General features: G+C 38.1%; 1 protein-coding gene across 2 annotated transcripts in view; it reads right to left on the bottom strand.

The window, feature by feature from the left end:
- Positions 1-2,268: 2,268 nt before the first annotated feature.
- Positions 2,269-22,837, bottom strand: part of znf644b (zinc finger protein 644b) — a 37,988-nt gene continuing 17,419 nt past the window's right edge. The window contains exons 3-7 of one of the 2 annotated variants that reach the window (XM_059341148.1): positions 11,504-14,209; positions 8,303-8,869; positions 6,293-6,403; positions 5,891-5,981; positions 2,269-4,128 (exon numbers count right to left, since the gene is read on the bottom strand). In XM_059341148.1, the coding sequence (XP_059197131.1) occupies positions 3,957-4,128; positions 5,891-5,981; positions 6,293-6,403; positions 8,303-8,869; positions 11,504-14,195 (3,633 nt within the window). In that variant the 5' untranslated portion in view covers positions 14,196-14,209 and the 3' untranslated portion in view covers positions 2,269-3,956. Of the gene's footprint in view, positions 4,129-5,890; positions 5,982-6,292; positions 6,404-8,302; positions 8,870-11,503; positions 14,420-22,837 lie in introns of those variants that run through there. The other variant, XM_059341149.1, reaches the window with a different exon arrangement.

Raw genomic sequence — 22,837 nt, 5'->3', positions numbered from 1 at the left:
AATTTCTTTTCAAAGCAACAGAGAATGCAAAGACAAGATAATACTCAAACTTGGAAACTTTTAGTAAACATTTTGAATTTGATGCATTCTGCAGTAAATAGCTGTTTACTCCTATATTACTGTTCGGAATCTCATGTACAGCCCCTTTATAAAGCTTTCCATTCAAATGATTCATGTCATGTTAAACTCAATTTAGCCGTCCTCACAAATGTAGACAGGGAAGTAGAGTAAGAGCAGCAAGTAATAGATTACATGTTTTTATTTTGCCAGGACCTTTGCAGTATCATTACTGCAGTTCACCTCCCACACATTATGTCACTCAAATCGTGTCACCAGTATTCAGAATTTGGCTTTTCACAATGGTGTTAAAGAAGGTATGTCCCAATACATATTATGTCAAATGTATTTTGCCAAAAATACCAGGATATCCTACTACATCCAGTTACATTTTGCACTTTGCAAGCCATGCTTTTCTGGCTCTTCTGACCCACAATCCTCTGCACAGCATATATAACAGAGAGGTACAAAGTGGACAAAGTAGTATTTCCAAATACACATATAGTACATACTTTGTGAGTGCAACAACAGTATATACAAAAGGTAAAAAGCAAAAGTAAGCAATTTCCAATGCAGCTTCTGCAGCCCAAATCATGAAATCCATCACTTCCAACAAGTCCAAGAACACGACCACATATGATGTTTGTTACTACTCTCAAATACCATACCACAGGAGCGTTTCCAAAATTAGTGTCCTTACTGGTGGAAGGAAATCAACATCTCCTTATACCTAAACGTAATGGTCACTGTTGTTAAACGTCTGTTTTATTACATTTAGGCTACAAAATGACTTCCCTAAGGTTAGGGCAAAGACCACATGGTTAAGCATTATAAAAGACAGTAAAATAAATGTTAACGTTATTCATATGAATAAAATTAGTTTGGTAAGAGTTTCAAGAGTTTCTCCACAAAGAATCATGCAAAAGCACCACTTTAAATATTGTGTTTACCAGAGATGTATTCATAAGATTCTTGGGGGGAAAAAGCATTAAAAATGATTCATTGACTAGAGAAATCGTTGTCGAGACACAGCCCCAGTCGTTACCGTGTTTGAACTTAGTTGAGTCAGAACTGTTTAATCCATGAGTGACTGAAGGCAACACAATGATAATTTATTCACATTCATTCATCCATAACCACTTATAATTATTCTAATACAGATATAGCAGACCTACACATAAAATGGATAAACACTGAGATCTTACATTGGAACAACTATAGATTTTTCTGTTCTGTCATACCATCTATTATCCAATATCTACATCCCATTGTTAATATAACTTAACACTGCTTCACTAATAAATGCTTTAGCATATCTGGCTGACTAGGAATAATTTACTTAATTGATTTAAACTTAGTGACACTTTCATACCATGCAAGTTTATTATTAATGTCACTGATTTCTATAGAAACATTTATCTACAAAAAGCTGCATTAGAATTTGACCAATACTAAACTATCAAGCCTGAGAAGGGAAGTAAGGTTTACTTTATAGAAATGTTTTAATATTCAACAACTCGTACGTTAGGGATCGCTACATGTCCACAATTTTAAAAAGTTAAATATTTCAAGGAAAAATAGATTCATGAATACATAAAATTACATTTGGTTATTAAAGCTAAATATTTTTCTGATTTAGGCAAGTCACATTGTTTTTACATTACAGTCGTTGGCTTTTAAAGCAGTAGTATAGGGAAAACTGTCATGGGACAGGCATTGCTTAAATAAACATATATATTAATATTAATTTAATACAGATGCTACAGTATATAATAACATTTTTCTTCGCAATACTGAACTTTAAAGATGCTGTACACTACATTCAGAACGAAATTCAGTCTGGACTGGGATTGCCTCCACGCCGCTCTGAGTGGCAAACAGTGCTTGACGTGCTAATGGTGCTAACAGCGCTAACAGTGCTGACAGTACTAACACCGACAACAATGATTTAATGAGGGTTAACTTACACTCACAGGGCCACCTCACCATGGGCCAAACAGTGTTACTTACGATGCTAACAGCGCTACGAGTTCTGACAAAGCTAACAATGGTACTGGGGGTTAGCTCACACACACTAGGTCGAACTAGCCATACTGCAACCATGGATTGAGACTAGGGATGGGAATAATTAATTGATGATCGATTAATGGTCATTAAGAATTTGGTCGATCTCTTGGAATTTTATCGATGTGTGTTTTTATTCTACGGTTCTACGGCCGTACATGAATAAGCAAATGAGCTGAGAATTAAGTTGGAAAAAGCTACAATTTGCAAACTGAAAGTTGCAATAACAATTATAAAACACACAGAAATACAGTATTAATTTGAGCAAAACTAGCTTACTCAAACCTTCCTTGACAACACTTCCTTGAATGTATCAAACATTCCTTTTTCGTCCTTTCGAAATAAAAGCGTCCATTATCAAAATAGGCATTGCATAGTATATGTACATGTATGCATTTTTTTAGACATACTGCAATCAATTGATTGTTAACATAATAGATGCTTGAGTTGGCAGGTTTCTTCCAAACACCCATCCCTATCAAGTACATATTATATTTACGTAACCAGTGGGACATGAGCACTGGGAGGCTGCAACCAAAACAAAGAACAGAGAATCAGTGACTTCATTCTCTGTTTCGGACGCCATTATACCAATTTAACACCTTTACAAAAAATAGTTGTTTACTGCTGATGTTCTGAATGTCGTGTACCCCAGCTTTAAACAAAAACAAAAAAAATATCAAAATCGTGAAGTGATTTATGCCTTTGGCTATTGACTCTCCCACATACTGTAGGTGCTAAGAAGACAGTCATCGAAGACTCTCTGTATGACAACAAGGTAAATGTCCTGGGCTGAAGCCAAAGTGCTATCCTCCACGTATTCTTTCTCATGTCAGAAACCAAAAGCAACCCATTACAGGTGAAAGCCTTCAGAAACACAGAGCTGCCACAATAAGACAAAGTCATTCTAGCAATATGTTGTTACAACTGGAAAGGTTTCCTGTTATAACTGAAGTTTTCTCATTACAAAAAGATGTTACCGTGGCTATAATGAGAGCCCGATTTCAGAACTTACACTGATGGCTGAAGGTTAAGTAGAAGTACAAAGACAGAACAAGCTGTCCCAACATAATACAGCATCTTGAATGTCACTTTGATTAAGAGAGATGCTCTCTCTGATGCAGGCACAGAGAGGTGAAATCCTACAAAGCCTCCACAAACTAATGACAGCCCTGTGTACACTGCTTAACAAGAGCACACATTTATTTTATGTTGCCTCGAAAAGAAAGTGCCACATGAACTTAATTGAAATGCTCATGCCTGAATATTTTTCCAATGTGACAATGCCAGTGCTCGTTTTAACTTTTGTTGTTATGACAAAAGTTTGTCGTAACAAAAAGGACTAACGTGTTGAGAATTTTTTCTATTTATAATGACAAAGGTTCTCTTTATGACATAAAAAGTTACAAGAAATTGGGATATTAGGGATTTTTTTCCCATTTTATAATGAAAAGGTTTTGTCATTATAACAAAATGCTTTGTAACAAGGCACTTTTCTTTATCATGACAAACATTAAGAACAATTTCTTTCCAACAATGGCAGTTCTGCACTGCACTGCACGCTGCTCATACTGACACTGTTGTGTCTAACATACAGCAGGCAATAAAGATAAATCCTATTAGTTGCATTAGCTAAGTTGATAAGGCAAAGCATAGCATTAAAATATCCTATTAAAAGTTTTTGCTAATATTCACCACATTGTTAATATACACTATTAAGTAGTCTGGATTAACTATTATTTATTACTATAAACAGTTGCAGGCCTAATCTAAAACAGGGCGTTGATTATATAAACAATGTTTAAATTCAGGCAACTGGAAGTGCTCAACTCTACTCAATCTGAATGCTCTGCAGACATACTTATTTGTATTTTGTGATGAAGACCCAAAACCTCTACCATCCCTGTCCCTGAGTTGGGTACACTGGTGTGCAGAAGGTGCCTCTGTAGATGCTTGATCCAATCCTCCTGGATAGACAGAGGACCCTGGAAGACAAGGTCACAGAATCTGCAAAAATAGAAGAAGAAGAAGAAGAAGAAGCTAGTCACTGCATGCACGGCCATCTTCTTCCATTGTGAAATGTGAGTTATTCTCTTTTGCACTGTTTGTTTTATTGTACTGATTGTAATGCAATCTCTCTAGCACCCAGTTACATATTCCATTTGTACATTGATTGGCCTTGTGGGGGATGGGGTTAAAATGTATTTGTGGAATAAGAGATGTATGTTTGTGGGAGAAGACGGCCTTTGCATTTTATTACTATAAGGGTCAATTGTAGAGTAGATCGTCTTGGAGCTGATGTTTAAATTGTTGAGCTAGTGAACTAAGAGAGAAAAAGGCAATGCTTCCGTGCTTACATTTGTAATATTTCAGCAATGGCATGCAATGTGGTTCATACTTCGGTGATTTGGGGAGCAAATCTGGAAAAGGGTTGACATGGTCTCACTATTAAATATGATCGGGGGACTCTATTCCACCTAGCAACAAGGTACTTGAATGGCAGTGAGAATGGCTGTGAACAAACCTCCGCACCCCCTTGATGAGAACACATCTCACCGGAAAACATGTTCTCCCCCATTATTGTCCTCTAACAATTACAAAACTCCCTCACACAGCCAGGGCAGGCCTACTTTGAACCAGAACTAGGTTCAAATTGGTGAAAATGGGGGTATCATGGACTTGAACTGGACAACCCCTTGAGACTGTCTCAAAATTCTGTCATTGTTCTCAAGTGGTCTCTCTGATACACAAATCAGATGGCAGTTGGTGGAAGATTGAAAGGTCAAGGACTAGAACAGGCCTACTTTGGCTCTGGTGACTTGAGGGCCTGCTTACAAATAAAGAAGCCATCAAAAGAGCAAGAGAACATGGGGTACAGTTGTGTCCATACTTGGCCAGACAAACAGAGAGTGAGAGTCATTTTCTCTGAGACCCTGGGTCTTTTCAATTATGACCCTAGGGTATCAGATTCAGTATGCTCATGGATTCCAGATCACCAATGGTGATCCAGACAGCAATGCTTTAATCAGGCAGAATTTATTCATTGATGGAAAAGCAGATCATCACAGAGGTACCACCACAAGGCAAAAGGCAGGCTGGGTTATACTCCCAACCACAAAGAGACACAATATGACCTCAAAGAGAATTAAAATGATCAGAACACAACTACAAATAGACTCAAAACAACAACAAAAAAGAGGCTAAACAACTATAGAGTTTGTGTCCGGCTCCAGTGAAGGAAAGGTGGTGGGGCCTTTTCCATGTATATGCTCAGGGACTCATTGTCTCATAATATGTCCATGCCTATATACAGACCACTTGTTTCTATGAAGCCAAAGTATGTGGGCCTACCACTGTTAAAGACCTGACTTCCCCACTGGATGAAGCATAGTATACAGTTGGCCTATGTGGACAAGGGTATGTAATTGCAGTCAGGTGTCATGGCACCTTCCAGCATAATGGGCATTGTGTCACAGTGTTCTGCCACCAGGTAGTCTGCCCCATCCACATTTAAACAGGTCTGCCAATAGTAATGTGGTTTTAAGCGCTTTCTGTGGGGAGTGAATGCTTGGAGCTGCCCAGTTGAAGCTATTCTTAAAGCTTGCTTAGGTGGCCCCAAATAAGGAATGACAACTGATCAGAGTATTAACTGCTGTGCTGGTTTATACCTCCTCACAAGAGCCTATGTATGAAATATGCAACTGGGTGGAGTGATCTCACTTCACTCCTCACTGAGAGAACCGTGGTTACAACCTTCATTTCTATGTACCTGCAGGTGAATGTGTATATTTCAGCATTCAAGGAGGGTAAAATCTTCTTCTTTAGCCCAGGCCTTGGCTTCTTGGGTTTATAATCATAGCCTAAAAAGACAAAACACTGCACTGCTTAATCTGAGGGATTGAATTAAGTTATCACTGACAAGAGGCATAAATAAATAATCACAAAACCAAACCATTACTCAATACTGATTTTACTATTCTAGTCAACATACATTCTGAGATATACTGTATGTTTTATGGCCTTATTCATCTATAGTGTTCAACACTGCATCATGCATTTATTCTTCTTAATTTGTTTCGTGGATTGTGCAACTTCATTTCTGCTATTTTGATTGCATGGCACAGGACAAACATATTGTACGTTAACACTTTTCATATCATAAGAAACTTACCTGGTTCTTCAAAAATGGCAATCCTCTTCCTGTGTGCAAAGGCTCCGAGGTGACCAATCCTGCAGAAGGTGCCGTTACACTCAATACCAATTTTCTTGGAATCAGATTGTCCTGAAAGATAGAGCATTAAGAAACAAGATTAGACTCATAGAATAGGGCAAATGGATCAAATGTTGAGGTTGAAATACTGTGAAAATGTGATTGGATGATTCTCTTATTACAGTTTAGCTGATATTGAGTCTCAAATCAAGAATACAGATACTGTATTATTTAAAGACAAAAGCATTGGAGGATAGTGTTTGAGTTCATGCAGTAATTTTATTATCATGCAAAACTGTTAGTCCCAGTGTGCTCTAAAGTCTTCTTCCACCTGCTTTCATTCTAAGCATCTGATTTGCACTCTCATGTTTGGAAAGTGTTACTGGTTAAGTTTAACACAATCTTGTGTCTTCAGGGGGGCTATTGTCACATTCACCGCCCCATGAGAGTCACGGAGGATTCATAAACTACACGTAAAAAAATCATGGACGTGTTAGTCCTATGACAGAAAAGTGTCACTGGATGTTAACCAGAATATATGTGAAGAGGTTATCAGAAAAGATATCTTAAAAATAAAAAGAACAAGATTTTTTTTACTTTTTACTGACTTGAGTCATTTCAGCAAAAAAAAAAAGCTACAGAAATATTGATGGAAAACTAGTTTCCATGTTGTTAAACTAATTTTTCAGTTCAGTTGTCTGACCTGCAGTTCAATGGTGAAAATATATTCTTAGCAGCACGCTGATGGTATACTACAATTGTAAATGTTTCATTTCAGGACAGGACACACAAAGAAAGCCATCTTCGGGACTACAGTACACTTGTCACTGTGACACCGTAATATCTACAATCACCATACAATTCAGTTTAAAATAGAACTCAACAAAGAGCAATTTGATTTTAAATCTTTATCTTTTATCTCATCTTTCTCAGTACCTGACTGAAAGTTTGATTTGGACAGACATTAAACAAAATTGTGAAAACACAGATGATGGGCTTCCAACTAAACATCAAGAGGACCTCATGATTTTTTAATATGAACTTCAAAAGCACTTTGGCGACATTCAAACTACCGTATGTGTTTTTTTTCCACAAATCAAATGATTATGAACTATTTTCACATTGTTTAACTGGCATCCACCTGCAGTAAATGGGTAGCTGTAAAGAGATATTGAAAAATGTGTAATAAAATATTGATGAAAATCTGCACGTTAGTGTCTACACAATTATGAACAAAGCAAAAAATGTTTGATTTGTAAAGAATAACACATGAAAGATCTGTTTACTTTCAAAGTAAAAGCAGGGGAGTATGTCTTGAATTGCTTCTAATATCTTTTAGACTATCTACAAATACTTTACATCAATACTGATAATTTTTCCTTAAGTACAATTTGGCAGTACTTTACTTGGGTATTTCCAGTTTATTTAACTTTATACTTCTACTCCACTACCGTTTGAGGCAAATAATGTACTTACTTACTTCACTGCATTTAGCCGACAGCTTAAGTTACTTTTCAGGTCGAGATTTAACATAAAGAAATATATAAATTTAAAATGATTACATGTTTTTAAATTAAACCTCGTAATAGTGTATTAAGTAGTTAAATCAGCCCTACCTTGTGTATACAATATTAATAATCTAATCATATATTTGAAATATATAAAAATATCTGAGAGGGGCCATTCGGCGTAGGGAATAATTTTACTTTTGATACTCTTAAGTACATTTTGATGCTGATACTTTTGTACTTCTACTTAAGTAAAATAAGAATACATAATTTGCTTCTCTACCTCATCCTGTGAAAATCTACTTGCAGAGACTTGAAAATGACCTAAGATGCTTTGTAATGAACAGCTGTAACTGTATGTGCAGTACAGTTATGGGGCTAAAACATGCAAACCCCGCCATTTTAAAAGAAACTGTTCAAACATCTAATTTGCACCAAGCCTACAGCATATGAGCCTTTATACCATGAGTCCAGTTTGGTCCGGTTTTGGTCTCCTCCATGTAATCTTTGGTCAAATCACTGAGCTTGGTTGCATAGGCTTCCTGGCTGTGTCTCGCCATGACCTCCAGACCTTCCTGTCTCATCTGGAGCAGTTCAACTAAAGTGCTTGATGAGGCCTTAGTGCCTCTTTGTGCTTCTACCTGAAGCTTCTCCCTTTCTGACAAGGCCTCTGCCCCCTGTTTTGGTACTAAGCTATCCAGGATGGGACGTGGATTCCTCATCTCATACTGGACTTTCATGGGGATGCCCATACGCATCAGGATGAGGCCGTTGTTGCTGATTAACTTCTGAGAAACGAAGGATTGTGAAGGGAGCTGGCTCCTGTTGAGACCCTGAAGGATGTTCTGACGTTCCTTCTTGTCCTGTAGCAGTTCATTGAGGATGCACAGCGGGGACTTGCTGGTGCTGGTGACACTTCTACCAATTCGTTTTAGGTGTCCCCTCACATGGTTGGAAAGGCCAGTCTTAGTATCAAACCAACCCCAGCACAGGGGACACTGGTGCTCTCCTCTGGTTTCTGGCTTAACAGCTGTAATATCAGAGAAAGTTTGTCAAAATAGTTAATTTACACCAAGCTGGTATTCATGATAGATCACAGCATCACATATCACAGTAGTAAATTTAAAGCAGCTATAATCAATGTGAAAAAAATGTGTTTCATCTACCAGTTCTTATTCGTATTTTCGATCTATGCATAAAAAAACCTACATGGAAATGCAGAAAATTTGAAAAAAAAAATCTCTCTCTCTCTCTCTCTCTCTCTTTCTTTCTAACAAATGATATTCTCAAATTAGATGCTACACTTGCTGTCACCCCATCCAATGATTTATTCAAACTGCAATTAACTCTTCAAACAGAGTTCAATCTGCTATCAACAAGACGCATTGAAAACCTAATAAATAAATCACAGAGAAAAACATACGAATGTGGTGAAAAGACAGGAAAGATACTTTTGGAGCCCATATCTAAATTAACCTTGAATCCAGTCAAAACACTCTTTTAGAATTCTGACACAATTCAGACAAAGTTTTTCTCTTAAAGATCTGCCCACCTGTGCTCCTATAATAAAAAATCACCAGTTTACGCCATCAATTATAGATGGTACTTACCATGAATGGTCTAATAAAGGAGTCACCAAAATAGAAAATGTATTCATTGATAATACTTTTGCATCATTCAACCAATTAATGGTTAAATTTAACATTCCAAACTCTCGTTTTTTTAGATATTTGCAGCTCCATAGTTTTATATCAACATCATTTACTCATTTCCCATCCCAGCCGCCTAATTCTCTCTTAAACTCCATTCTGAAGCTTAATTCCGGTTCCAAAGGGATTATTGGGAACATATATTCCTTATTGAATACATATAACTTTGAGCCTCTGACATTGTTAAAGACTCAATGGGAGGGCGACCTGGGGTTTGAACTTCCTGAGGAGATCTGGGAAAGATCTTAGAGCTTTAGATAGAATACATTCCTCTTCAATCTGTTTAGGACACAAAATTATCCAGTTCAAGGTTATGCATCGCCTTCATTGGTCCAAAGTGAGACTAACTAGGTTCACACCTAGTGTTGATCCCATTTGTGATCGATGCAGGCAAATGCCAGCCACTCTCTCGCATATGTTCTGGTTTTGTTCAAAACTAGACAATTTCTGGCAGTCAACATTTAAAACTTTTTCGGATGTTTTACTAGTACCCGTAGAACTTTCTGCCATTACTGCCATATTTGGAATAATTCCTCAAGATACTCACCTCAACCGCCAGGCAAAGAATATGATAGCCTTTGCATCTCTCCTAGCTAGGCGATTAATACTTTTTAGGTGGAAGGAGAAACTTTCCCCAACCTTTAAGATGTGGATCAATGATCTTCTACACCACTTGGTATTAGAAAAGATTTGTTATTCTACAAGAGGATGTATTCAAAAATGTTATGCTATATGGAAACCCTTTTTGAATTATATAGAGAAATTAGATGTCACTAATATTGGTGCTCTATATGATCCTTTATTCTGTATAAACTGTAACCCATAAGGACCCTCGTTTACCTATTGATTTCTTATTTACCTGTGTATCATGCTATTTTGCTTCAACTAATGTATCTGTTATTCTTTTACTTTATTATTATGTATTTATATATATATATATATACATATATATATACACACACATATACATATATATATATATATATATATATACACACATATACATATATATATATATATATAACATTTTAAATATTAATCTTATTATTATTATTAGTGTTGTTTTTTTGTTTGTTTGTATACGTATATGTTCTGATATGTACGTGATGCATGTAATACAAGCAACCACACACAAGTTCAATTAATACTAGGTTGTCGAATGGTACAGTAATGTTGTTGCAGGGATGGGGCTCTGTTGGAGCGAGGGGGGGAGGTGATGTTTATGTTTACATTGTATTTGTATTATTTCCGACCATCTATGTTTCTGAATGTATGTACTTTGTACACTACCTTTTTATGCATAAACCTCAATAAAAAAATCTTGGAATAAAAAAATAATAATAATAACACGACAGAGTCTGAGACTCTCCAGACTGCAGCTGCTAGCAGCTCAGTCCGGCTGAACTTTGCCACAGCTGTGCTTAGAGCAACATGCTCAGAAATTCAGAGACTTAATACGCTAACAATGACAATACTCAACATCCTGACCCGATCATGGTACTGAATGAAAAGTTAAGAGGCCAATGATTAATTGGGGACCATAAATATTTACACTGAATATAATGGAAATCCATGCAAAATATGTCAAGACATTTCACTTAAAGATATAATATTCACCTCATGATGCCACTGTGGAAAAGTCTGGGCAACACCAAAGTCAGTAGGATTCATCCTCTGGGCACCATAAATGTTAATAAATGTAATGGAAATCCATCCAACTGTTTTGGGATATTTCAGCCTGAAGTGGTGTACTAATTGTCTGACCAACTGACACTGCCATCCCAAGACCTACACTGCTGGCATGGCTAAAGAAAATGCATTGCAGGTCTGTAACGGGATGCAAACTGCAGTCTCCTGTAGGAAAGTGTGACATGCAAGACCTTTTCTGTAACTGAACACTAACTCAGAGTTGTTGGGTTCATTGATTCTGACATTAGTTGAACCAATACTTGTACCTTTTCTCATTCTCCTCGTACCGCAGTAGATCCTTCTTCGGATTTGTGGCTGATGGTCCCGCAGCGCTACTTGCTCTGGTGAAACCATGTGCCGAGCGTTGTAGCTCAAGCCGACTCGGTGAAGGTGCCCTCGCACGTGATTGGACAGGCCGACTCCAGACTCGAACATGGCGGGGCAGTACGGACAGGGCTTGTGTTCTAGCCCTGGTGTAGGGAAAACATCAAAGCAGTCACTTGGAGACATACAAGGCGACTCTGGGGAATCATCGCTCACTGTAGTTTCTATATACTCCTCCTTGATTATGAGTTGCTCTATGTCACTACAGTCTTCATCTCCATCATCTTCAGCCTTGAGTACATGAGGGCTTTGGTCTTGGGCTGAAAACCTCTGCCTCTTTCTGAAATACCCCCGAGCATAGGGGTTCTTTACATTCTCGCCTTCCAAGAAGCTGCCTGTAGCTTTGCTGGTGTCATCACTGAAGTTATTGCTGCCCTCGCAGCTTTTCTTTAACTCCTTATCTGCACACTGTTTCTTGAGCCTCTGGCAAAGCCTTGGCGATATATTACCATTCATATCGTCAATAGTGTTTTGCAAGGGCGTTGACTTTTTTTTCACTGACAGAGAATTTCGGTTTGCTTGTGCTAAACTCCCACTTGCTGGGTCGTTCCTGCTACCCTGACAGAACATCTGTTCTAATTTAAGATTTCTGGCTGATAGTAAAAAATCAGCACTTGCAGGACAGTTTGCCTGCTTTGAGCTGCCAAAAGCCTTGCAGCCGTTGTTTTCAGAGTCTTCTTCCACACAGGTGAGATCACTTGCCACATTTAATTTTTCCACTGGTTGTAGGAGTAATTTTCCATGCCTGTCGACCCTCCACAAAGACAGAGGCGGCTTGTTTTTGGAGCAGCCAACACGGCACTTAAACTGAGGAGAATTTACAGTTTTGTCATTGGGCTTTTGAATGAAATCCCCTTTTTTACTGGAATAGTGAGGGAAATGGGCTGTTTCTCCAAGAGTTGACTTCAAAAGATTCGGCTTGCACTGGTCAGCAACCTTTTTATAATTACCACAATGTGATCGCAAATGCTGCAGCTCAGGATGTCTTCCCAATGCTACTTTGTCTCTGCTTGTGAAAGAACCCACTTTACACTGAAACTGAACATGGTCCACTTTCTCAGCGTCATTAGTATGAGTCATTTTCCTGTATTGAGGCTGGTGTGTGTCGAGGTGTGCGACATGTAAGTGTGCTTCAAGTGCCTGCTGTGTCAGTGTAATGTAGTTACACTCCTCACAGAAGTAGTAATGCTTCAGATTATTACGTGTTTTGGCGCGCTGGACAGAGATTTCAGGGCAATTACAACCAAATACACGCTGAGGGAGCTGCACTGTGGAACCATCGTCTTCCGATTCAGTGTTTTTGAGACCTTTGATTTCCTCCATAAGTTTTTCCAGCCTGTCTTGGTGAATAATGATGTGCCTCGTGAGGGAGTTGCTATCACAGAACAAACGCCCACATTCCCTGCATATAAAGGGCTGTGAGACATTCTCACTGTTCACCTGATTATGCTTGCCTAAATGATACATCATATGTCTATGGAAATGTCTTTCTTCCTTGAAATTAACATTGCATATTGTGCATGAAAAGAAAAGTGGCTCTTGTTCAACTTGTTCCGTCTTCAACTGTTCCACTTTTGAACTAAAATTGTCTTCATCTTCAGGGTCATTTTCCTCATTACAGCCTTCCTGCGCTGTGCTATAAATACTGTGCTCAGAGTCTGAAGCTGTGTTCCTGGAAAGATCTTTGAGTGGCACAACAGAATATTTTATATCAGATTGGGTACCCAAAGAATCATCTTTGTTTGCAATGTCAACATTTCCAACATCATTACAGTAACACAAGTGTCCGCATGTGTGATTTAAGCTGTTGTTAACCTTTTCTAGAGAGCCTGACATGCTTTTTACATGTGTATTGTGCTTCCTGTCCCTTTGGAGCATCACTTTGGTCTCCAGCCTTCTGTCATTGTGCAAGAAGCACTCTCTTGCTGAATCCCATCTGATTACTTCAGCATCATCATGATCATCCAAGGAGCTTTCTGACCATTCTGCGTCCCGTCGAGATCTTGTTTTCATTGTCTGTTTTGTCAAAGGTTGGCTAATGTGCATTTGCTCTGCACTGCCTGCACCTGACAGTGTGGAATAGGCCAGTTTGGACTCATTCTCCTCCGAGTGAGACAGTGGCGTGTTGACACCTGGCTGTGTGGCCAGTGTTTTTACGGTGGGCCCCGCTGTGTTCTTCCAAGCGTCTGATTGAAGCTCACTAGGTGGTGGTAACACCTCGGGGCTCGTGTCCTTCTCCGCTTGCCACACGGCATCCAGGACATTGTTGGATAAAACAGTGCCTTTGTTCAGGACACAGTGTACCTCTGAGGTGGGGTGTGAACCAGGTCCATTAACAAGTGCTCCTGAAGGCAATGAATTGCCTGCATGGGGAACAGCAGGGACACTGCTGTATACAAATGGATTCGGCTGGGTTCCATTTAAAGGGTTTTCGTGTTCATCTGAGGACAGACCTGCAGCATTGTTCTTCAGGGAGAATGTGTGACTCTGTAATGGCTCCTGAGTACGACCTGGGCTGTCAGACACAGATTCCACGTCTTTGTCCTCTTGTGCATTTGCCTCCAGATCAGACATAGTAGCAGTACTTTCTGAAATATGAAAGAATATAACAAAATTATTAAGTCTGCTCTATATTTTAAATCATTTCAAGCGAGCCCAAAGAAAGTCATGTTTTACAAGCTTAATATTTATTTTATGCGAGTGCAGTATTCAAAGTCACAAAGACAATTTGCAGAAAGAAATAATGCAGTTTACAAAGTAAAACACTATTGCACAACAGGTATAATAAAGTCTAGTTCCTTTTTTCTCATTCACGCTGATAATGTGGGTCTGTTAAAAAAAAGTATTTTTTCTCCACAAAATGAGAGCGGTATTATTCTGTGCCGCATTATGATTTTCCAACACCCTCTTTCGCCACCTCTATTCACAACAAACCCTGCTGTTAGCCCTGAATACCCTGGCGAGGATGCTTAATTATGTGAGCGTACCTCTGGGACAGAACCTTCCTGTTTCTCCACCTAAAGTTCTCAGTCGTCTGCTAAAATTGACCAATTTCCATGGGAACAAAGTACACCTCCAATGAGATCATATTGCGTCTTATCACTCTGTGATGGTGCCAACACAGATCCCAGCATGAGATTGTTGTTACTTGAATCCTGACAAATTGGCAGGCGCACAATCTGTCTAAAACACAAACACAGACCCACACAAAGAAAACATATGCTGGTGCACATACACACATTGTATTATTTCATATTCATTTTAAAGCTATTGAATTGGTTTTGAGTTATTTAATACAATTCACTAATATTCAGCACGCAGTTAAACATGTGTATGCTCCATTCTTATACCAGACTGCACTGTGCTGTCCAAAGCTCATTTAGTTTAAAACGTATGCTCAGTGGATTTGACATCCAGGGCTGGTCGCTCTCTACAGGAAGCTGCGTTGCTAACGAAGTGGTAAATTCAGTGTTAATGAGTGGCTTCACTGTTACCACCTCTGAGGTAAAACCTTCCGAGCTCCATATTCTCCCCATCTGTTGTGGTGTAAGAGGTTCGAAGAAGGAACAGACGCTCTCCATTTAAAGTGAACTTTACTGTTACCCCCAAACGGCAGGGTGGCAAAACCATCAGACATCTTGGTTCAGAATGTGTAAGCCTCATTAGCAACCGACTCACACAACTCGTGTCTATATATAACGAACAGAGGTTCAACAGAAATGTTATTTTTATGAATTTATTTGCTTCTATTTACTTCATTTAGTCAATGTTAAAAGGCTGACTTTGCCTTGCCTGGAGATATTTACAGGGATTATGAGCTTTAATACAGTTAAGCTGTATGCACAGATCAATCTGCTATGAGCTTCCACTAACCCCGTCTGCTATCCTCCCCAAGACATTCGCCTCGATTTTTCTGTTGGGTAAATGAGATTTAGGCGGATCGTCGTCATCATTTTGTACTGTTACAGACAAAAGAAAACAAATTATAAGACCTCACAGTTATGTATTGAGTAGTCTTTTACTTTCTTTATTTCTGTTTGCAAATTGCATTTCTCAAGATACTGTAAACGTCTGGTTTATTAAATACAATCTGCTGTAATCCATACTGTCAAGTTTATAAGGTTGTAGTCATAGGCTACGTTCACACTACAGGCTTTGATGCTCGTTTGGCTTTTTATATTATTTTTTAAATGTGGCTTATAGCAGACTGCAGTGTGAACTGATCACGGCCTGAACTGACCCGCATTTGCAGAAGAGCAGCATTTTTAACTTTGCGTTATTAGAATGGCGTGGCGAGTGGAAGAGCAAAAGAGAGTGGGCAGGTGATATGCAGCAGGAGACGAGCTGAGAAAGGAGTAAGGTGATCATATAAGCAGTAAATATGCTCTACAAGACCAGGTGGAGCTCCTGTGTATTTATTTCTATGTTGTTAAAAGTGAAGGGGATTAACCCTGGAGGAAAACACAGTGGGGGAGCTAGAGCTAGAGCGTAAAAGTTGGACTGAGTCAGATATGTATCTGATTTAGGAACACATATAATAATAATAATAATACATTTTATTTGGAGGCGCCTTTCTTGGCACTCAAGGACACCGTACAAAAAGATAGAAAAGATTCAGCAATAAAATACAATAAAATACACAGAATTAATAACAATACAATACAAAAGATAGATTGGACAGGGTAATTGTGATCAGAGGGAATAAGCAGTTTTAAACAGATGTGTTTTGAGTTGTGATTTGAAATGGGGGAGTGAGTCAATGTTCCTGAGTTGGGGTGGTAGTGAGTTCCAGAGGCGGGGAGCAGAGCGGCTGAATGCTCTGCTCCCCATGGTGGTGATAGACATATGATAGTGGCCTGGATCCGATTTGAAAAAAAAAAACCTGATTTGTGCTGTTCAGACTGTCATAGAAAAATCGGATCTGAGTCACATATGAGCAAAAAATCCGATTTGGGTCACATTTGCCTGCAGTCTGAATGTAGCCATAGACTGGATATGAGAAGAAACCCACTGTTTTTGGACCACAGCTTTAAAGCCTTGAGTTTGTCATTTTGGTCGTTGCCATCTTTTCTGAGCCAGATGTGAGCCTATTATTGGACGAGACAATGGAGCTAAGTTATCAGCTAGCTTGGTTAGCAAGGTACAAAACTGAACAGCAAGCCACCTCCTTTCAGTGTCTTTCAGCACAACCAAACACAAAACAAGACATTTTAGGCAACCAAAATCATTACAGTCATAGTCTTCATAACGATAGTGGACACGGTCAGAGTGGCATCACAGCTTGTGGACTCAGCTTGTTTGGCATTTTGGTGATCACAGTCTTGGTTTATGGCCGTCTCCGAATTAGTTTTGCAGCCAGGACATGCTCAGAACAGATCGGGAGTCAGAACGAAGCTATGTACAGTATAAGCTAACTAACTTTGATAGAAAGGGGCAATCGTGATTCAAAATGAACAATGCATTTTTTGTGACCAAAATGCAACAGATACCTTTGGTAAACACACTGTGGAAGGGTAAATGTTCCAATAGGAAAACACACAGTGCACCATTGTAGCGACTTGTCAATCACAAGGTAACCACGCCCTAAAGCATACCCTGCTTGTTTTTAATCCTTTTTACTTTATATGGGACCATAGTCTACAAAATGTACATCATGCTGTATTGAAGACTTTAAACTACTACTAAACTCTAAGAAACTCTGGAAAAAGTCAACCTTCATAACTGGATGCAGGAGTTAAGTGTTGAAGCAGTTGTTTTTAAGTCAAACGTTGTTCTTTTAGCCTGACCTTATTCAAGTGGTTATATTGACCATATGTTTAAGTTGGTAACAAGCAGAAACTCGACATATCCACAACTGCAGAAAAAATGTGCCCTGTGTCTCAGCATCAAACCCCAAGGCCTGTGACAAAGCATCTGTATCTGTAAGTTGGGATGACATTGCCTTGCAATATACACTCAACAGCCATTATTGGGTCAAACTGTACAATGTAATGCAATCCAGAACAGGTCTAATATCCTCTGTGTGCTGCACTCTACCATTATTTGGCTTAAAATGTTTAGTTTAGATAGGATTTATTGTTTAGCTTTTGCATTAGATTGCATTCCATTGTACAGGTGTTCATGATAAACTGCAGGTTTATAACAATAAAAGCTTTAATTTGTACCAACAGCTGAAATGAAATAACTTCAAGTTATGGAGTTAGAAATGTGTGCAGCGTGCTCTGATAGTTGGTGGGCTGGGAATGGTGCCATGTACTCACATCAGAATGGTTTTGAGTCTGGCTCACAACCTCAGCGCACATCAAGCCCTATTCTCTTTCATCTTCCACTCACTCTCTGCCGTGCACAGGCTCATTTCATGAAAATGTTACACGCTTTTTCTGGAAATATCTTGCCTTAATTATTTGTTTTATCACACTTGCTAACTGTGAAAGTAGTCATTTTTATGCATATTCTTTAAAGCAATATTACAGAGACAAAGTTAACAACATCAAAGGTCAGTGCAAAGGTCAAGGAGTTTTGTATGATCTGTCAGTGTTGTCATTATTTTATTATTATATTATCATTTTAAGAACAATATATGTCTGGTTGTCATTGGCCATCAATAGTAATGTTGATGGTTTAATCTCCAAATGTCCATTGAGCAAGAAATCTCACTTTAAATTGCTCCTGTAATATGTAACAATTAAATATATATAATGCAATCATTATCAAAATACAGGGAACTGACTGAGACAGCTATGGAAGGAGTTCATAAAAATAGCTGAAGCTTAATTGATAAAAGGACAAAGACAAACATGATGCAGTCCAAGAGGAAGCTGAGACTTCACATGAAGAGGAAGCATAAGTAGAATTTGAGCAGGAGGACTTTAATGACTCCTTCATTGGTCAACTTGCTGTCACAAATAACCAGTTCAGAAATCACGTGTGTCAAATATGTAAATTAATGAAAACATCAATGAAACGTCATGGAAACCGTAAAACGTAATGAAACGCCAAGAAAAAGGCCAAAAATTGATGTGGCAAATTGCCTTTCATGTTTTAGCCAAATAATTGATTCTGCTATGATGAGAACTGAAATATTAGGAAAAAAAAGTTTTTAAGGAGTATTTAATTGATTACCTAAATTACTTTACACAGGCAGGCTAGGGCCCCAAGGGTTTTCTTTTGTCTTTCAAAAGGCTCAAAATAAACAGAATTTACTTGAGTTAATATGCATTTTGTTGATTTTTTTTAAATATTGTTGTTTTCTTTGAGGATGCAAAACAGCAGAAAGTACAGTTACTGTAACACAAATAATTGCAAGAGTGTGAGAGCGTACACAATAAGTCCATTAACTGATTTGTAGTTTCACAGAAAATTGATGAGCATTCTTTTGTGCCAGTTATTGGGAAAAATTGCCTTATAATAATGTTTTTTGGTGCTTTGTTTTACATGCAGAAATTATAAATTGAATCTCAGGGTTTTTGACTGTTTGTTGAGTGACACAATTACACCAAAAAAAATATTTTATTGCACAATTTGCTGTGATTAATTGCAGTTAAGTGCCTCTTAATTTTTCTTAAGACCATAGCTTGTGAGAATAGACATTTTTATGTACAGAAGAGACTCGTGGGAACCCATAGAACCGTAGAGCCCATTTTCATTAAAATATCTCGAGGTGAGAGGACCCATTTTACCCAACCCAAAATGTTGCCTAACTTCGGAGCAATATATAGACCCCTTACCGACAAGATATCACAAAATAGTTGGTACCAATGGATTGTCTTACAGCTTATTAGCTTATTTTAAAAACTGATGCCGCTGGAGTCCATAACCTTTATTCTGAGTTAATAATAAGTATGTTTTTTAATTAAAAATTTCAAAATTAAACACAAAAATTAACATTGTAATTGTGAAAGCAGTAGTTGCAACCCGAGACAAATTCCTGCCGTCCACAACAAACACGAGATGATTCGTTGTGATGTTTCTTTTCATCTTCTTTTCACCCAAACTTTAAGTCTTGTGAGGACAACACGCGGATTGAGGAGGAAGAGTTTGGCGCTGTAGGCTTGTAAGGCTGTGAATGTCTAAGCAAATTCCTTCTTCATGTTCAACTAAAGACCCCGGCTGGCAGCACAGTGGAGACAGCGCTGAAAACCAACTGGGACCAGTCAGCCAAACCATTTCAACTGCTGGAGCTGTCTGTATGGATCAACAGCCAACCTTATATTCCTCTGCCATCGCTTTTGCTGGAGAAATGTCTAAACAAGGGGAGCCACGGTCCCTCAAGTACTGCACTACACAACTTCCTCAGCTAATGGGATCTATTGATTTATTTGACACAATGTGAATTTATGAAGCCGCCTCTTAAGTGTGAGAGTATCAAAGCGTGGCTCAAAACAAACAGACAGAGATTCAGCTTGACACTCCAGTAATCCCAAGGTGAGGATGTTCTCTCAGAGAAGGTGCCACAGCAAAAGAACACACTCAATGTTAAGTTCTTCTTCTGCAATCGTAGCCCTGCAGTTCTACACAACAGCAGAAAAACAGGAAGAAGTTAGCAATATGCTACAAGCCAAATCTCACTTTACTCAATTGGAATAACAGGTTTATTTTGCAGAAGAACTAAAAAACACAACAGAGTGAAAAAAACATTTTAAAACACCCCAAATTTCTTAAATTTGCACAGGAGAAAAATAAAGAGAGCGGCTTCACACGATGTCTTTGTCTGGATTACGCACTCTTTTATCCCACTGAATTCTTGTCACCCAAAGGTCATTTCCATAATAATGGTCTCCATTCTCCCTAATGGGATTTTGGCTGTGATTATGTATGCCAGCGTCTTGTGCAGACACTATCAGCCCTGTCATCCTGAATTGCACAAATGTAATTACACAAAGCCTTTGATAACTAAACAATGTAATTTACTGCTTGAGTGGAAATATATACCACGTTACAGGGCTCAAATTATACACTAAAGGAAAATGTGTGAGTACCATAGGTGGTGTGTTGGCGAGAAAATAGTCTCCTTTATAGTCAGAAAATGAAATGCTAATGCTTTAACAACAAGAATATTTGGTGTCTGTGCAAGTGATTTGGGAAAAGAGTTCCAAGTATTACTGGAAGAGGTAACGTAAAGGTATATTTAATATATTTTTGGAAATACTGGAGGTAGATAGGGCTGGGCGATATATCAATGGTAAAAAAATATATTGATATATTTTTAAATGCGATATGGAATTAGACCATATTGCATATATCGATAGTTCAAATTTTTCCCCTTTCTTTATATATAAATTCTGCCCTCTCTAGAGTTTGTCATATTCAGTTATTTTGTAATGTTCCTTATTGTTTTCTCATATAAATATATTCATTTCAGTAAAATATTGGCCTATTTTATTTCACAGGCCATTTTTATTCAAGATATTTTTTTATTTAAATGTGCACTTTATGGAGCTTTATTTCTTTTTAAAAAGGTACTCCTGTTGTTACACAATATATATGTTCACTTAAATAAACGGCTTCAATAAAACTACTTGTGACATGTCTTATTTGGCTTTGACTTTGAATGAACATTTGCTCTCACTGTGCGATAAAAATATTGTGATATATATCGTATATCGATATTCAGCCTAAATATATCGGGCTGTGACTTTTGGTCCATATCGCCCAGCCCTAGAGGTAGATAAGAAGTAGAGGTGGGGGGAAATCGATACAGCATAGTATCGCGATAGTTTGTGTGGCGATATTATATTGATTCTCGGCTGCCAAGTAAGTAGGAATATAACAGAGATACTGGTATCATGATCATGAAACTAGAAGATCTAAGGAATCTATAGGCCATGTGACCATGTGAGTCAGGATATAGTGTTGGGAAGCGAAAAATAACGCTGCAAAGTTAGGCTTTTTTATGTTTCATTCAAGTTAATGCAGAGCAGTGAAGCTTAAAGTTTCTGAAAGTTTGATAAAATATTGCAGTTGTTGTCAGTCGTCCATACATGTTTGATATCAGTTCAATTCAGTTTGACTGAGTACTTTGTTGGTCAGTTTGTGGGTTTGACTCACATTGTGGGGAAATGAAAAGACTGAAGTGAGATGGATAGACTGAGAATTTTCCTTTATTGGACAAAACAATTCTTGATTTAATCTAATTTTGTGGACACAAAATGCAGTTTAAAAGTTAAATCACAATACATTGTATCGCAATACTCACCATATCGAAAAATGATGAAAACTGCAACAGTATTGTATGGTGAATCAAGTATCGGGATAAAATCGTATCGTGGGGCTTCTGCTGATTCACACCTCTATTAGATAGCATTCTTATGTGTCTCTTAAATTATCTATATTTTCCTCTAAATATGAAGTTCGGCCAGCAACCAGTTAGCCTAGCTTAGCATAAAAAAACTAGAGCTTTGGTGTGATATGATAATGTCATATTTGTAACTAACTCAACTCATGACTAAAATTCCAGCCTTGGAAAATAATATCACAAAACAATGTTTTACCTTCTAAACTACTTTAAAAATGATGAAGGATTTCATTTCTAATAGCAAGTGTTGTAGTCTGTGTTTTGTCTCATGATCATGGGCAGTAAGTTCAGGAACATGTTTTATGACTGATGAAAGAAATTATGAATGAGACCCAAGGACCCAAGACCTGACCAAGGATCAGCACAGGTTTGGAGTCATGGTTTATACAGTCGTTTGGTTCGGTGTCTAGTGTCCCAGGTCTGTTTCACATCATGTGTAATATCTGAGTGGCTCTGCGAAGACCTGGCTGTGATCAGATATAAAGTCAAGGGTCAGAGAGCAGAGGTCAGACAGCTGGTGGCAAATTAGCTCAATGCTAGGGTTAGCAGCGATCAATTGTTGTTATAGCTCAAAAGGGCAAATACTGTAGTTAAAGTTATCTTTATTATGCTTGATGGAACAAAACTGCAACACTCATGCTAAATTAGTCATGTTTGTCATCCATCACCATGTCAACAAGCAGATTTTTATGCTAAAATAACAAGTGGATTAACCATGCTGTTTTAATCAGCAAGAGAGTAATAACAGGGTATATTTTAGTAGCTCTGATTATTCCTTGATGTTATTTATGTAAGACACACTGAATTTCCCCGTGTACGAATTGTGAAATTGCCATTATTTGAAAGACAGCCAGATACAGAGGAGAGGGCTACTTACATTACTTCAGGCACAAGGTTTTGTTTTGTAAACTTGTTAATTAAC

Source organism: Centropristis striata, chromosome 9 (assembly GCF_030273125.1).
Source record: "Centropristis striata isolate RG_2023a ecotype Rhode Island chromosome 9, C.striata_1.0, whole genome shotgun sequence".
Lineage (NCBI taxonomy): Eukaryota > Metazoa > Chordata > Actinopteri > Perciformes > Serranidae > Centropristis > Centropristis striata.
The sequence above is the reverse complement of the archived record's forward strand: the minus strand, read 5'-3'. Positions and strand labels throughout refer to the sequence as shown.